We start from the raw sequence: 17,476 nt of genomic DNA on the forward strand, positions 1-17,476 counted from the left end.
CCCAGAGCCTCTTGGAAGACCAAATTTCATCCGATCCGGTTGAAATTTGGTACGTGGTGTTAGTATATGGTCTCTAACAACCATGGAAAAATTGGTTCACATCGGTCCATGATTATATATAGCCCCCATATAAATCGATCCCTAGATTTGGCTTGCGGAGCCTCAAAGAGAAGCAAATTTTATCCGATCCGGCTGAAATTTGGTACATGGTGTAAGTATATGGTCTCTAACAACTATGCAAAAATTGGTCCATATCGGTCCATAATTATATATAGACCCCATACAAACCGATCCCGCGATTTGGCTTGCGGTGCCTCTAAGAGAAGCAAATTTTATCCGATCCGGCTGAAATTTGGTACATGGTGTTAGCCTCCTATATAAACCCATATAAACCGATCTTCAGATTTGGCTTGCGGAGCCTCTAAGAGAATCAAATTTCATCCGATCCGGCTGAAATTTAGTATATGGTCTCTAATAGCCATGCAAAAATTGGTTCACATCGGTCCATAATTATATATAGCCCCCATATAAACCGATCCCTAGATTTGACTTCCGGAGCCCCTTGGAAGAGCAAAATTCACCCGACCCGGTTGAAATTTAGTACGTGGTGAAATTTGGTACATTGCGCTAGTATATGACCGCTAAAAACCATGCCAAATCGGTCCATATCGGTCATAGTTGTATATAGCCGATCCCCAAAAATAATTTACCAAAATTTTATTTCTGTAGAAAATTTTGTCAAAAATTGTTTTCTATAGAAAATTTTGTAAAAATTTTTTTACTATAGAAAATTTTGTCAAAATTTTATTACTATAGAAAATTTTATCAAGATTTTATTTCTATAGAAAATTTTGTCAAAAATTTATATCTAAAAAAGTTTTGTCAAAATTTTATTTCTATAGATTTTGTCAAAAATTTATTTCTATAGAAATTTTTGTCAACATTTTATTTCTATAGAAAATGTTGTCAAAATTTTATTTCTATATAGTCCATACCCCGTATGGACTAACTTACAATTGAGAAGACTGTGTTAAGAAGTTTTAAGATACCTTGCCATCGGCAAGTGTTACCGCAACCCAAATAATTCGATTGTGGGTGACAGTCTTTAGTACAAGTTTCTAATGGCGTTTTCGATTCGCAAAAAATATGTTGTCTTGGTGTTACCCTACTTTTTTCCTCATTGCATTTTCGACCAAATGATAGCGCCATTCCAAAGTTATTGTTAATTCCTAATATTGTGAGAGATACAGGATCCAAAATCTATCATATTTTGCTATCAATTTCGAGAATGTTGCACCTTTTTTCCCAATCGAAATCGCTATAAGCAATCTTTGGTGGAGGGTACATAAGATTCGGCCTGGCCGAACTTACGACCGTATATACTTGTTTTTGTTTTGGTATAGCTCCCACATAGACCGGTCACCCGATTTAATTTTGTAAGGGTATAGAAGCTGCATTTGATGTACTTGAAATTTGAAATTCAGTGTTATTTGGTCCCATGAAGAGATGCCTCAAATATAGTGTGTATTGGTACATGGCCCCTACATAGCCCGATCTCCCAATTTGACTTATTGGGGACATAGAGACTGAAAGTTTTTTTGGATGTGGTTGGTCCGCAAATAGATGTAGCAAATTTTTGTATCGGTGAATATTCTAATGTAGACTAAAATATTTATTTCGATCTCCCATTTTTATTTTTTGATCCACAGAATCAATCACAAAAAAAAAAATATTATGAATTAATTCATAATATACATGAACTATTTCATAACATATATGAACTCAAGAAACAAAGATTATTTAAAACTATTTATAAAGATGGAGTTATATGTTTTATACATAAGAAATTCTACATGTTCTACATTTGAATGAGAGAATCACACAGCGAAGAAAAATCAACTTCATTTAATATTTATCTCACATAAAGAAAACGAAATAAATGAAATATTTCATATTTATAAAAACTACATAAATATTGAGTATGGCGAGGAATGCATTTATGTTATGAATCAATTCATGAATACTATGTATGCATTCGTATCCATTCAACGCCGGCTTATTTTATATATGAAAGTTGTTTAAATTACTCACAAAAAAAATTGCTGATTCAATCACGAAATTAATTGATCCAATTAATTTTTTAATTGAAATGTTTTCAATCACAGAAATTATAGTATCAATTAAAAAATTTATTGTAGGTCAATTAAAAAAATTAACTGATCCAATTAAAAAAATAATTTATACTATTAATCATCATTTTTGTTTCAATTTGAATTAATTAAATTTTTAATTGAATATTTTTTAAAACTCAATTAAAATTTTAATTAAAAAAAAATTTCGTGAATTTTTTTTGTGTATAAATGTAATAGATGTATTTTTTATGCCGGCGTTAAATGATCTTAATGCTCTTTCATATATATTTTGGGAAGACTTTCTTTAAGCTTTTTATGGCTGGCAAAGACAAACTATGCGTTTGCTCTTCCTTCTACCTCATTTTCAAAATTATTTTTTACTATCATCATATTAAGCTGATGTCGTTTTGTTTTTCTTGGGCTCATGATGTTTTGCCTAGCCAGAATTACGTACCCCAAAGTTGCTGGAAATACACATGAAAGTATTTGGCAACAACGAACGCTCGTTAAATGTGTGAAAGTGTTTATGACTCGTCATCGTTTTAAGGCAAATCCTTGAAAACTTGAAAACCAATAAGAACCAGCAAGAAGGATGATGTTTTATCCTTTATATGAGGTGCATATCTGTACAAAAGCACTTTGCCATAAATTCACTATTCGTCTGCTTGTTCATGTCATCAGTTTATGGTTTTCTCAAATTTTCGCAGTTGCTTGAAAAGCAACAGCCCTTTTTTTCATCTAGGACTTGAATTTGATAATTATATAACTAAATTTTCGTGAGATTATTATTACAAGCATTTTTTTAAAATTTAAAAATGTCAAAAATTTAAGTTTCCCCTTTTTGTAAAAGTAAGCATGCCAAAGTTTGTGATCCAAGAACACAAAAAATATACACATTTATGTAATTTATGAGAGGAAAAAACACCCGTAAAGGTTTATTCGTTTCCGCGCCATCTATATGTGAAACAGACCTAAATTAGAAATTGGCTACTAGGTAATAACATCATATCAAATTATTTAAAATTTCAGAGATTTTTTTTAAATCATATGCCATTATGCGTTGCAACATGCGTTTGGCATATAGATGGCCGTTTTAGATCAAAGTTAAAATCAAATTAACACTGAATGCCTGACATCCCTCAGTAATGATTTATCACTTGTCAATGGGAGGAGATGCAACCAACACCTGTCCTTTGCCACAGAATTATTTTTAGGGACTTTTTCTGGAAGCATGAGGTTAACATATAATTTGCTTACTTTTTGTGGTCACCTGAGAACAAAATTGGTTGTTAAACGAAATTATGTGCCAAACTTCGGTATGGTGAATTTCTTTACTCAATCATTTCACTATAGCTGACTGTGATCAAGATCCACATGGCCTTTCCTCCAGTCACTTGTATATGCGGGACATGTGCATACCATGATTGTAGTTAATGGGGATATTAAGAAATCCCCTTATGCTATGCAAAGGCAGTTAAGCAGTGCCCATGCCAAGGGGATAAAATATCCACGCAAAGGTATCGCTTATCTACTTAAAACTAATGTCATAACCGAAACTTTAATGATGGCCCGTGGAGATTTTTTTCGGGCATTTCATTGTCGCTTATTATATATTAAGTTATAATTTATATATGGAAGATAAAATTATGCCCAATATCAAATACACATTAGGGTTACAAATGTCGAAAATCATTTAAAGAAAAAACACGTCAAAGTCAGCTTTTCACGATCTTCAAATTCGATTGATTGACTTTTATTATTTTTGAAAATTGAACCGTCTTTTGAGATTAAAATCGAATTTTCGAATGCTTAAATTTTTCCTATGCTAAAATCGGTTTTTCCAAATTTTAAAAAATTCTAAAATAAAAAGTCGGCTTTTCCAAATTATAAAAAAGTCGAAATTTGAAAAAATATATTGATATATAGATTCTGAATACACTGAAAAGCTGTTGTCGTCAGGCCAAAGATTTCGTACCCTTAAAATTGGAATGCGATTTTTTCTTAACATATAAGACTTATTTCTCTCATATAAATTTTCTTTCCTTGTTCAAAAGTTGGTAAACTTTTCAATGATGTCGTTTTGTCCTTATGTGTTGAATGATTCGACTTAAAAATTGATAAAAAATGGATTCGACTTAAAAAAAAATTGTGTTGGGCTAAGGACAACTTGGCTTTAATCCTTCTAAAGAAATCTGAAAAATTAAATTATCACCAACACGCTTTTAAAAGACTTTGATAGAAAAACAAAACTGAAAAACGAATAAATTTAAATCAAATACGCAAGAATCAAGTACGCAAAACTCAAATTTGTCTTAAAGGTATCCTTATTTTAATTCTCCGCTTCTTTAGCTCAGCATCAATACCAAAATCATTAGTATAAAGACAACATCTTTGTAACCAGACATGCTTTCTTTTCAGTGTACAATCCCTAACACATACGAGGGCAGTTTGGAAAGTTCTTAGCTTAGCACAAAAAGCGCGGTATAAACAGAAAACAGTTAAGTGTTTTGGAAACTTCCATCTCTGTTATGAACACATGTTAAATTTGGTTTCGATCTGGCAACTCCTTCATATAGAAACAGGTGCTCAAAAAAGACGCATCCGCAATTTTTTTTACAATGGAAAAATTAGAAATGCGTGCTGTCATTAAATATTTACATAAAAAAAGGTTTATCGGGACAAGAAATTCATAATGATATGGTGAATGTGTTAGGTGAAAGTGCTCCTTCATATTCTCCTGATCATTATTCTCCTCATTTAGCTCCCAGTGACTTTTACTTGCTCCCAAATCTAAAAAAATCCTTGCTGGCAAGCGTTTTACCTCAGTTGTAAACCGCTATTTTGAAGACCTTGAGGAAACCTATTTTAATCAAGGGATAGAATTGCGTTGGACTAAGTGTATTGAAGTTTCAGGAGATTATATTGAAAAATAAACATATTTTTGAAAAACCATCTATTCTCTTTCATTGATAGGCTAAGAAGTTTCCGAACCGCCCTCGTACACACAAAAAATGTTTTTCTGATTCAATCATGAAATTAATTGATCCAATTAATTTTTGTAATTGAAATGTCTTCAATCCCGAAAATGATAGTTTCAATCACAGTTTTAATTGGGCATACAAAAGTATTTGATTAAAAAATTAATTGATTTGATTTGAAAATTTCAATAAATTTTTTTATTCATTCAATTAAAAATGTAATTAATGTTGTTGGCAAAACTTAATTAATTTTTTGAAGTAAACACGCAACTATTTTCAATTACTTTCTAATCCGACTTGTTCGTATTTTTAGTTTGATTAAAAATAAAAAATTGATTGTTAGAATTTTTATTTAAAAATTAAAAAATTTCCATCACCTTTTTAACTGACCTAGTCTTCCAAGTTTCACAAAAAAGTTAATTGTATTAATTAATTTTTTAATTAAAAATTCGAAAATGTTCAATTATTTACTTGATTAAAAAGTTAATTTTAGCAATTAATTTATTAATTAAAAAAAATCAACTTCAATCAACTTTTTAATTGGAAATATGTTGGTGATTTTTTTTGTGTGCACAGTAGTATTATTAAGGATTTTTTCTCCTTAAAAAGAAAAAAATTCAACGAAAATTGCCCAATTAAAATTTTAATTAAATTTGATAAAAAATTCTATTATAAATTTAAATTAAAACAAAATTCATACCGAATAATTAACAATATCAATTAACTTCATTTAATTTTTAAATTTATATTGGCGCTTAATATTATTATTTCTATGAAATTTCAATTAAAATTTTATTGGATCAATTAATTTCGAGATTAAATACCAAAAATTTTTTTTCTCTGTATAATTAGATATTTTTTATCAATTTATAAAATTTAACTTAATTTAATATTATTTAATTACAACATTTTTTTTACAAAATTTAACTTAGTTAACTTAATCTAATTTTATTTATTTTGGACTAAAATTAAGTTATTCCTATTTTTTTATTTAATTAATTTTATTTCATTATACCCTGCGCCACACTGTGGAACAGGGTATTATAAGTTAGTGCATATGTTTGTAACACCCAGAAGGAGACGAGATAGACACATAGTGTCTTTGGCAATAATGCTCAGGGTGGGTCCCTGAATCGATATAACCATGTCCGTCTGTCCGTCCGTCTGTCTGTGAACACATTTTTGTGATCAAAGTCCAGGTCGCAATTTAAGTCCAATCGCCTTCAAATTTAGCATATGTTCCTAATTTGGGTCAGAATAGAACCCTATTGATTTTGGAAGAAATCGGTTCAGATTTAGATATAGCTCCCATATATATCTTTCGCCCGATATGCACTAATATGGACCCATAGTTTTATACCGATTTGCTTGAAATTTTGTACAAACATAACACTTAGTCGTATAGTCAAGTGTGCAAAATTTGATTGAAATCGGTTCAGATTTAGATATAGCTTCCATATATATCTTTGGGAGCCACCGTGGTGCAATGGTTAGCATACCCGCCTGGCATACACAAGGTCGTGGGTTCGATTCCTGCTACGACCGAACACCAAAAAGTTTTTCAGCGGTTGATTATCCCACCTCAGTAATGCTGGTGACATTTCTGAGGGTTTCAAAGCTTCTCTAAGTGGTTTCACTAGAATGTGGAACGCCGTTCGGACTCGGCTATAAAAAGGAGGTCCCTTGTCATTGAGTTTTACATGGAATCGGGCAGCACTCAGTGATAAGAGAGAAGTTCACCACTGTGGTATCACAATGGACTGAATAGTCTAAGTGAGCCTGATACATCGGGCTGCCACATAACCTAACCTAACCTAACCATATATATCTTTCGCCCGATATGGACTAATATGGTCCTAAAAGCCAGAGTTTTGGCCCAATTTGGTTGAAATTTTGCACAGGGAGTAGATTTAGCATTGTAGCTATGCGTGCCAAATTTGTTTGAAATCGATTCAGATTTAGATATAGCTCCCATATATATCTTTCGCCCGATATGCACTTATATGGACCCACAAGCCAGAGTTTTATCCCGATTAGCTTGAAATTTTGCACAAGGAGTACAATTGGTAGTATAGTGTGTGCCAAGTTTGGTTGAAATCGGTTCAGATTTAGATATAGCTCCCATATATATGTTTTTCTGAGTTCGACAAAAATGGTCAAAATACCAATATTTTCCTTGTTAAATCGCCACTGCTTAGTCGAAAAGTTGTAAAAATGACTCTAATTTTCCTAAACTTCTAATACATATTTATCAAGCGATAAATCATAAATAAACCTTTGCGAAGTTTCCTTAAAATTGCTTCAGATTTAAATGTTTCCAATATTTTTTTACTAAAACTGTGTTCCACCCTAGTGCATTAGCCAACTTAAATTTTGAGTCTATAGATTTTGTAAAAAAAATAAAATTCTGTCCAAATCGAGTGATATTTAAATGTATGTATTTGGGACAAACCTTTATATATAGCACCTAACACATTTGACGGATGTGATATGGTATCGAAAATTTAGATCTACAAAGTGGTGCAGGGTATAATATAGTCGGTCCCGCCCGACTTTAGACTTTCCTTACTTGTTTTATTTAATTTTATTTCATATATAATTTAATCTTATTTATCTTTAGCTCTATTTATTAAAATACTTTTATATGTTTGGAAAAGTTTTAAATTTTAATTTCATTTGGTTAAATTTAATTTTGTTGTTTTTATACCCTCCACCAGGGGGGTATATTAACTTTGTCATTCCGTTTGTAACACATCGAAATATCGCTCTAAGACCCCATAAAGTATATATATTCTGGGTCGTGGAGAAATGGACCATATCGGACCACTTTTACGTATAGCCCCCATATAAACCGACCCCTAGATTTGGCTTGCGGAACCTCTTTGGGGAGCAAAGTTCATTTGATCCGGTTGACATTTGGTACGTGGTGTTAGTATATGGTCTGTAAAAACCATGCAAAAATTGGTCCATATCGGTCCATAATTATATATAGCCCCCATATAAACCGATCCCTAGATTTGGCTTCCGGAGCCTCTTTAGGGAGCAAAGTTCATTCGATCCGTTTGAAATTTGGTACGTGGTGTTAGTATATGGTCTCTAACAACCATGCAAAAATTGATCTATATCGGTCCATAATTATATATAGCCCCCATATAAAGCAATCGACAGATTTGACTTCCGGACCCTCTTGGAGGAGCAAATTCAGCCGATCTGGTTGAAATTTGGTACGTGGTGTTAGTATATGGTCTGTAATAACCATGCAAAAATCGGTCCATAATTATATATAGCCCCATATAAATCGATCTCCAGATATGACCTCCGGAACCTCTTGAAGGAGCAAAATTCATCCCATTCGGTTTAAATTGGGTACATTGCGCTAGTATATGGCCGCTAATAGCCATGCAAAAATTGGTCCATATCGGTCTATAGTTATATATAGCCGATCGCCAATCTCACAAATTTTGTCAAAATTGTATTTGTATTTTGCCACACTGAATTATATACGTATTTAATTGGCCTTTTTTTGTTTAATATATACCCCGTATAGACTAACTTACAATTTAGAAGACGGTGTTAAGAAGTTTTAAATACCGTGCCTTCGGCAAGTGTTACCGCAACCCAAGTAATTCGATTGTGGATGACAGTCTTTAGTAGAAGTTTCTACGCAATCCATGGTGGAGGGTACACAAGATTCGGCCTGACTCACGGCCGTATTTATTTGTTACAATCTACTTTAGTTCAGTGTTGTGTGGTATCATAATGGAGTAAAGACTCCAAGTGAGCCCACAATATCGGGCTGCAAGTGTACCTTACTTAACTTACATTAGTTTAATGTTAATTTAAATTAATATTATACCATTTATTTTAAAATTAATTTTTATGTTATTTATTTTATTATTCCATTATATTCGAAGATAGGCTACATCTGTCCATAGCTTCAGTTTATAAAATTTTCTGGAAATTAAAATTTCCGTTGTATTTTAGATCCATAAAGAGATCCACGTTTTACTATAGACCGGATATTAACCGATTTTTCTGCAATTTCATATACGACTTTTGGTTTTGGTTAAAATCGACTTTTATCGAAAATGTCGACACTTTATGTGAAGACAATATAATTAATTTATATATGCAGTGTAAATTATCCTGTTCTACCGCATCTTAAAAAAATATTATATCTTTCTATTTAAAATTTTTAAAAAGGATGACTTTTTCAAATTTTTAAAATTTCAAAAAGTGTAAAAGTCGACACTTACAAATTTTAAAAATTTCGATAGGGCAAAAGTCGAGTTTTCCAAATTGTTCATAAAGTTGAAAACGAATGTGGACTTTTTTAAAATTAAAAAAAAAAATCAAAACTCAAGTAGTAACTTAAACTTGGTTTCCTCTGATTTAATCTCTAATCTATTCTCGGACTCATATTGCGATTTCAATTTTTATTGACATTTTAGCAACTACTCAACTGGGAATTGTTTATATTAGACATTTTACCTTGCCATAAGTTTATGTCTCACCATGAAATTGCATTGCATTTCAAAAGGCTATTTCAATAAAAAAAAAACTAACAAAATATTCTGTCGATGAAGAGAATAAAAACGAAAAACTCAAAATATACAACTCCTTGTCGACATTTGATATAACATTTGAAGTTTTCGCAACAATAAAAATAAGAAATGGATTTCTATCCAAGCGTAAAGGAAAAAAAGAGTCATAAAATGAGCATTATTTTTATAGCTGCCAGCCACATTTTCTGGTAATTGGTATTATTGTAGCAAGCAAGGTTATCGTAATGAGGAGGAGTTTCAAGGAGGCACTTTAGTTAAACCAGGGCGTTTACCAAATGTGACTCAGAATTGCTTGGGTGCAGTTTTGTATTCAATTGGAATATTAAAAACCTTAATAACATCCAACAAAATAAATATTGTAAATAATTATAGTAATTTTACTTCAATATTTCATACATAATAATGATTAGTTCAGGGAACTATATTAGCCGCCTCAATAGTTTGTAGTCAACTCTAAATTTTCTACACATAAAATGTTTTTATCGGGCTAAAAATTTACTGCAAAAAAATCATGCAAATTTTGTGTATAAAAATTTTACCGCAAGGTCACAATAATAAGAAAATGCGATCGCATGTTCAAAAAATATTCTAAAGGAAAATTTTATAGCAAGCTCAAAAAAATTTTTATAGGAAATTTTTATCGCAAGTTAAAAAAATATTCTGATGCAAATTTTATCGCAAGCTCAAAAAAAGTTCTATAGGAAAATTTTATCGCAAACTCCAAAATATTTTTTTATAGGAAAATTTATCGCAAATTCAAAAAACACTAAATCTATTTGAACTTGCTATAAAAGTTTTCATAAGTTCAAAATTTTACTACAAGAATAATTTTAACACAAGAGAAAATTGTATCGCATGCATAAATTTTTATTGCAAGCTCAAGAACTTTTCCATATTATTTTCCAAAAAATTCTGTTAGAAAATTTTATATCAAGCTCAAAATTTTATCGCCACACGCAGACAAAGAATATGATCACCTCAAACATGTTTCAAGAGCAAAATGTTATTTTTGTATGGTGACCATGTAACATGTTTTTCACTAAAATGTTATTTTCTCGTCAAATATAGCCAGCTTGCCGAAATCAGATACATGATTTCCGAGAAAATAACATTGTTGCGAAAACCATGTTACATGGTCACCACCCAAAAATAACATTTTGCTCTTAAAACATGTTTGAGGTGATCATATTCCTTCTCTGGGTGCATCTCAAAAAATTTTCTATAGGAAAACTTTTTCGCAATTTCCAAAAAATGTTAATAGGAAACTAACATATTATCGCAAATTCTCAAAAATTCTTATGCCAAGCTCGACATGTGCTGCAAGAAAAATTTTAACGCAAACGAAAATGATATCGCATGCTAAATTTTTATCAATCAAATCTAAAATTTTTCCATAGGAAATTTTTATGGAAGACTATTACAATTTTCTGTAGGAAATTCTCAAAAATTCCTTATGCCAAGCTCAACGTTTGCAGCAAGAAAAATTTTAACGCAAGCGAAAATTCTATAGCATGCTAAATTTTTATCAATCAAATCTAAAATTTTTCCATAGGAAATTTTTATGGAAGACTATTACAATTTTCTGTAGGAAATTCTCAAAAATCCTTATGCCAAGCTCAACATTTGCTGCAAGAAAAATTTTAACGCAAGCGAAAATTCTATCGCATGCTAAATTTTAATCGATCAAATCGAAAATTTTTCATAGGAAATTTTTATCGAAGACTATTAAAATTTTCTATAGGAAATTCGCAAAAATCCTTATGCCAAGCTCAAAATTTGCTGCAAGAAAAATTTTAACGCAAGCGAAAATTCTATAGCATGCTAAATCTAAAACGTTTCCATATGAAAATGTTTATCGAAGACTAATACAATTTTATGTAGGAATATATTATCTCTAGCTCTTCAAATTTGCTATGCAAGCTCCAAAAAAATTTATTAAAAAAAATATTAAAGAAAATTAAAAAAAAAATCTGTAGAAAACTTTTATCGCAAGCTCTAAAATGTTTCGATAGGAAAGTATTATCAAAAGCTACTACAATTTTATGTAGGAATATTTTATCAGAAACTCTTAAAATATTCCATGGGCAAGATTTATTGCAAGCCAAAAAAAAAAAATTATTAGAAAAATTTTTATCAAGCTCAAAATTTTATCGCCATCTCAAAAAATGTTCTATAGGAAAACTATATCGCAAGCTCCAATAAGAGTCTCATTTGTTGTAATATCTGCTGTAATAAAATCTCATTAATGGATTGTAATTATTAACTAAAATAAATAAAGAGGAATATGAAGATAAGATAAGAAGATAGGAAAATATTATCGCAAAGATAGAAAACGTTTAACTACACTAGCCAACAGCCATTTTGTGAATTGTTTCTAGCATATTTTTTCTTATTGATTATGACCTACTAAACACGAAAATGATTTTTAAAAAATTTTCTATCGATTGGTTTTCGAGACACAATTTTTTTTTTTAAATTTTTGGAGGTACATTTCCAATTTTGAGCATATCTTTCGTTTTCTTTAACCTTTTTGATCTTAATACTACTCAAATTAAAGAAAATTGAGCCGTCTACAACTCATTCTCAGAAAATTTTCAAATCGGGTAAGTAGTTTGGATGTTGGCGGCTTAAAAAGGTTAAAAAACGGCGTTTTTTTAGTAAAAATGTGGCAGAAAAAACCATATAAAGATTCATATAAAATACAAAAAAATTGCTAACAGCCATTTTGGTTTCTTTACGTATAGCTGAAATTTTTACAAAGAAAATAAGCCCTTACTTAACAAAATCGAACAACAAATAGCGGAGTTATAATTTTGGTAAAAGACCGAAATGGCCAAATCATTTTAAAAATCATTTTCGTGTTTAGTAGGTCATAATCAATAAGAAAAAATATGCTAGAAACAATTCACAGAGAAAAGTTTGTTATTTGTTGCCTAGTGCTACAAGCGAAAATTGTATCTAAAGCTTTCCATAGAAAATACAATTTTCTGTAGGAATTTTTTATCTCAAGCTCTTAAAATTTACTATGGACAAGCTAAAAATTTTCTGAAAGAAAATTTGCCATACAATTTCAAAAAATGTTCTATAGGAAACATTTTTCGCAAGCTCCAAAAAAGTTTAATAGGAAGATATTATGGCTAACTCAAAAAATTTCCTTTAAAAACTTTCATTGCAAGCTAAAAAAAAAATTTTTATAGCAATCGAAAAATGGATTCCATGCTAAAATTTTATTAACAGCTCAACCAACTTTCTACAGGAAATAGGAATTTTTGTCCCACTCTTATTGCAAGCTCTTTCTTTTTGTAGGAATATATCGAAGGCTCTAAAATTATTCTAAGACATATTATCGCAAACCCAAAAAAACTCCTATATAAAACTTCTTCAAATTTTCTATAGGAAAATATTATCACAAGCTCAAAAAAATTCTTAGGAAAATTTTATAGCAAACTCAAAAAAAAAAATCCCTACAGCTCCAAACGTTTTCTGTAGGAAACCTTTATCGCAAGCTCAAAAATTTTCTATAAGAATATTTTATCGCAATTTCAAAAAACATTCTAGATGAACATTTTATCGCAAGCTAATAAAATGTTCTATAGCAAAATTTTAACGTTAGCTCAAATAATTGTCTATGAATATATTTTCTATGGGAAATTTTTATTTTATTTTTCTGTGAGAAAATTTTATGTCAAACTCAACAAGTCTATCGGAAAATTTGTATCGCAAGCTCAAAATGTTTTTGCTCTGCGAAAATATTATTGAAAACTCAAAAAATATACAATAGAAATATTTTATCGCATCCCAGCAAAAAATAAAATATTTTTATAATTTTTAGTGGATTCTAACACTTGTCTGAAACGTTTGACCTCAAATATTTTTAAAAATTCACAATGTTTTCAGATCGGATTTAGCATTTTTTTTCGACAAAATTTAAATAATTTGTATCATTTTATGGATTCTTACTCTATTTTTAACCTATTTGAAACAAAAAAAAATTAAAATTACCCATTAAAAATATGAAAAAAGCATGTTATAAAAAAATGAATGAAAAGAACTTCCTGTGTAGTTAAAATAAAGAACATCATTGGGAGTACATCTTCTGGAAGTGTTTTTAAAGTTGTACCTTTGGAAGAACTTCCATAATTTTTTGCTGGGATGCTAAAAACTTTTCTGAGGAAAATTTTAGCGCAAACTCAAAAGACTTCCTATAGAAGAATTTTACTGTGATAAAATTTTCCTATAGTACATTTTTACTATAGGAACATTTTATAACAAGCACTAAAAATTTTCTCAATATTTCATATAATATAGGTATCAAATTTTTGTCTTAAAATTTTCCTATAGAAAGAAGTTATTGTATGTTTAATATTTTCTTTTCTCTGGGAAGATGTTATGCAAAAAAAAAAAACAAAAAACAAATGTTTCATTGGATTAGATTAGAATTTTAAGCGAAAACTAAAAACTTCCTATAAACATTTCTATAAGGAAATTTTATCACAATCTCTGAAATTTTTATCGTATCTAAGTAAAATTTTCTGTAGGAAGATTTTAAATTCCGTTCATTTAATTCTCTCCAAAGAAAAAGACTTATAACATTTACAGGCCAGGGCTATTGATGTCGTTCATTAGAATTGTACTGTAATTTTTTATTACAGAAAAATAAGTTAACTTCTACGAGATCTACTCATTTAACACTTTTATAGAATTTCTTGTTTTTATTTGTCTTTCTAATCTCATTTTGAAAACAAATTAAAATAATTTAATATTTTTTTTTTATTGGTTTACTTCCTCAAACCCAAAACTATATTTGAAATATTATAGCTACGGAACATTTTAATCAACTAACCCAAACCTACTACAATTACCAACGATATGCTGCAATACCTCCAGTCTATTGGGGCTATCCCTCTATACAATTTGGTAGAGCCGTATGGACTGAATTGCCAAATACAAATTTTGCCGCCATTATACCACCTCATCCAGCTGTAACACCTGAAGGTCCATTATCCCTGCATCGTAGATCACCAAGTCCGTCCAAGTCTAGTCGACCGGGTAGTAGGACAGATGGTGAGGCGTTCACTGTCACCTCATTACCAACACCATCTTCAACGACAACGTCAGCAGCTGGCGTATTAGCTGCAGCAGCAGTGGCGGCAGCAGCTGCTGCATCTTCATAGCAGTACCAGCAACAACAGCAAAAATTGAATAACGCAGCTGCGACAACAGCATCGGCCATACTGCATGTGTAAGTAGTTTAATTATTATTATTATTTTTTTTTTTTTTTCAAATAAATTCATAAAAAAATGATTTTTATTAATTCGCATAAAACTAATCGTGTTTCACACAACAAAAAATCCGATTCAATCACGAAATTAATTGATCCAATTAATTTTTTTATTGAAATATCTTCAATCACGAAAATGATAGTATCAATCACAGTTTTAATTGGGCATAGAAAAAATTCTTGATTAAAAAAATAATTGATTTCATTAGCAAATTTAATTAAATTTTTTAATTGATTCAATTAAAAATTTCATTGATGTTGATTGCAAAACTCAATTAATTCTCTAATTAAAAAAGGTAAATATTTTCAATTACTTTCTGAATTGGCATAGAGTTTTTATTTGGAAAAACAATTGATTGTTTGAAATACATTTTTAATTATAATATAAAAAAATGTTCATCACTTTTTTTAACTGACTTAGTCTTCCGAATTTGATTAAAAAGTTAATTGTATCAATTAATTTTTTAATTAAAAATTTTAAAATTTTCAATCATTTACTTAATCAATTTAATGTTTCTATGTTGATTAAAAAGTTAATTGTATCAATTAATTTATTAATTGAAAACATTTTCAACTGCAATAAACTTTTTAATTGGAAATATTTTGGTGATATTTTTTTCTGTGTTGTCACAATACGTAGAAAAAATATTGGTTTTCTATAATCACGAAATTAATGGATCCAATTATTTTCCAATTGAAAGTTCCTCAACCACAGAAATGATAGTATCAGTCACCAACGTAAATTAAAATTTTTATTCATCCAATTAATGTTTGTTTTAATTAAAAAACTTAGTTGAATCAGTTGAAATTTTAATTGAATATTTTTTAAAATGCAATTAACATTTTTGGAAATTGCAAATTGGAAAAATTTTTGGTAATTTCTTTTTTGTTCGAAAATTAGTTTGACGAAATGAAGTAAATTGGAGACAAACATACACAGAAAAAAATATCAGCAATTTTTCCAATTAATTTTTTAATCGAATTACAACACAAAATATTCAATTAAAAACAAGTAAGGAAAGTCTAAAGTCGGGCGGGGCCGACTATATTATAACCTGCACCACTTTGTAGATCTAAATTTTCGATACCATATCACATCCGTCAAATGTGTTCGGGGGCTATATATAAAGGTTTGTCCCAAATACATACATTTAAATATCACTCGATTTGGACAGAATTTAATAGACTTTTACAAAATCTATAGACTCAAAATTTAAGTTGGCTAATGCACTAGGGTGGAACACAATTTTAGTAAAAAAAAAAATATGGGAAACATTTACATCTGAAGCAATTTTAAGGAAACTTCGCAAAAGTTTATTTATGATTTATCGCTCGATATATATGTCTTAGAAGTTTAGGAAAATTAGAGTCATTTTTACAACTTTTCGACTAAGCAGTGGCGATTTTACAAGGAAACTGTTGATATTTTGACCATTTTTGTCGAAATCAGAAAAACATATATATGGGAGCTATATCTAAATCTGAACCGATTTCAACCAAATTTTGCACGCATAGCTACAATGCTAATTCTACTCCCTGTGCAAAATTTCATCTAAATCGGAGTTAAAAATTGGCCTCTGTGGTCATATGAGTGTAAATCGGGCGAAAGCTATATATGGGAGCTATATCTAAATCTGAACCGATAAAACCAATAAAATTTGGCACACTTGACTACACTACCAATTGTACTCCTACCAACCAACCAAATTGGGGTAAAACTCTGGCTTCTGGGACCGTATTAGTCCATATCGGGCGAAAGATATATATGGGAGCTATATCTAAATCTGAACCGATTTCAATAAAATTTGGCACACTTGACTATAGTACTAATTGTTCTTCTTGTGCAAAATTGTAAGCAAATTAGGGTAAAACTCTAGCTTCTGGGGCCATATAAGTCCATATCGGGCGAAATATATATGTGGGAGCTATATCTAAATCTGAACCGATTTCTTCTAAAATCAATAGGGTTCTATTCTGAGCTAAGACACATACTTGTGCCAAATTTGAAGTCGTTTGAACTAAAACTGCGACCTAGACTTTGATTACAAAAATGTGTTCACGGACAGACGGACATGGCTATATCGACTCAGGAGCCCACCCTGAGTAATTTTGCCAAAGACACCATGTGTCTATCTCGTCTCATTATGAGTGTTGCAAACATATGCACTAACTTATAATACCCTGTTTCACAGTGTGACGCAGGGTATAATTATTAGAGTAAAGGAAATTTTCTCCAAACATAATAATTCCATGAACTAAAATAAAGTTAAATTGGCTTTAGTGAAATAGAGAGTTCACTTTTTTTTTGGAGTGTACCAATCTCTTATATTTTAATTCCCATTTTAACATTAAGCAGCTGGGACTAAAAGTTCTTCAAACGTTGTATACCATTCCTGTGAAGTCATGTGGGTAGTTTAGTTGGAGCCATTAAAATGGTCGTAACGATTAAATTCATTTCGGGATCATAAAATGAAATCCATTGCACCTGAGGAAGGTGTATTAGCTTTTCTAGAGAACTA

The 17,476-nt window shown here is 30.4% G+C and overlaps 1 protein-coding gene across 5 annotated transcripts in view; it reads left to right on the forward strand.

Moving 5' to 3' along the window:
* Positions 1-17,476, forward strand: part of dsx (transcription factor doublesex) — a 365,763-nt gene that overhangs the window by 330,516 nt on the left and 17,771 nt on the right. For all 5 annotated transcript variants that reach the window (XM_075289192.1, XM_075289191.1, XM_075289189.1 and 2 more), the window contains one exon: positions 14,494-14,917. In XM_075289192.1, coding sequence (XP_075145307.1) covers positions 14,494-14,849 — 356 coding nt within the window. In that variant the 3' untranslated portion in view covers positions 14,850-14,917. The remainder of the gene's footprint in view (positions 1-14,493; positions 14,918-17,476) is intronic.

Source organism: Haematobia irritans, chromosome 1, assembly GCF_050003625.1.
Source record: "Haematobia irritans isolate KBUSLIRL chromosome 1, ASM5000362v1, whole genome shotgun sequence".
In the NCBI taxonomy this organism is placed as follows: Eukaryota; Metazoa; Arthropoda; class Insecta; order Diptera; family Muscidae; genus Haematobia; species Haematobia irritans.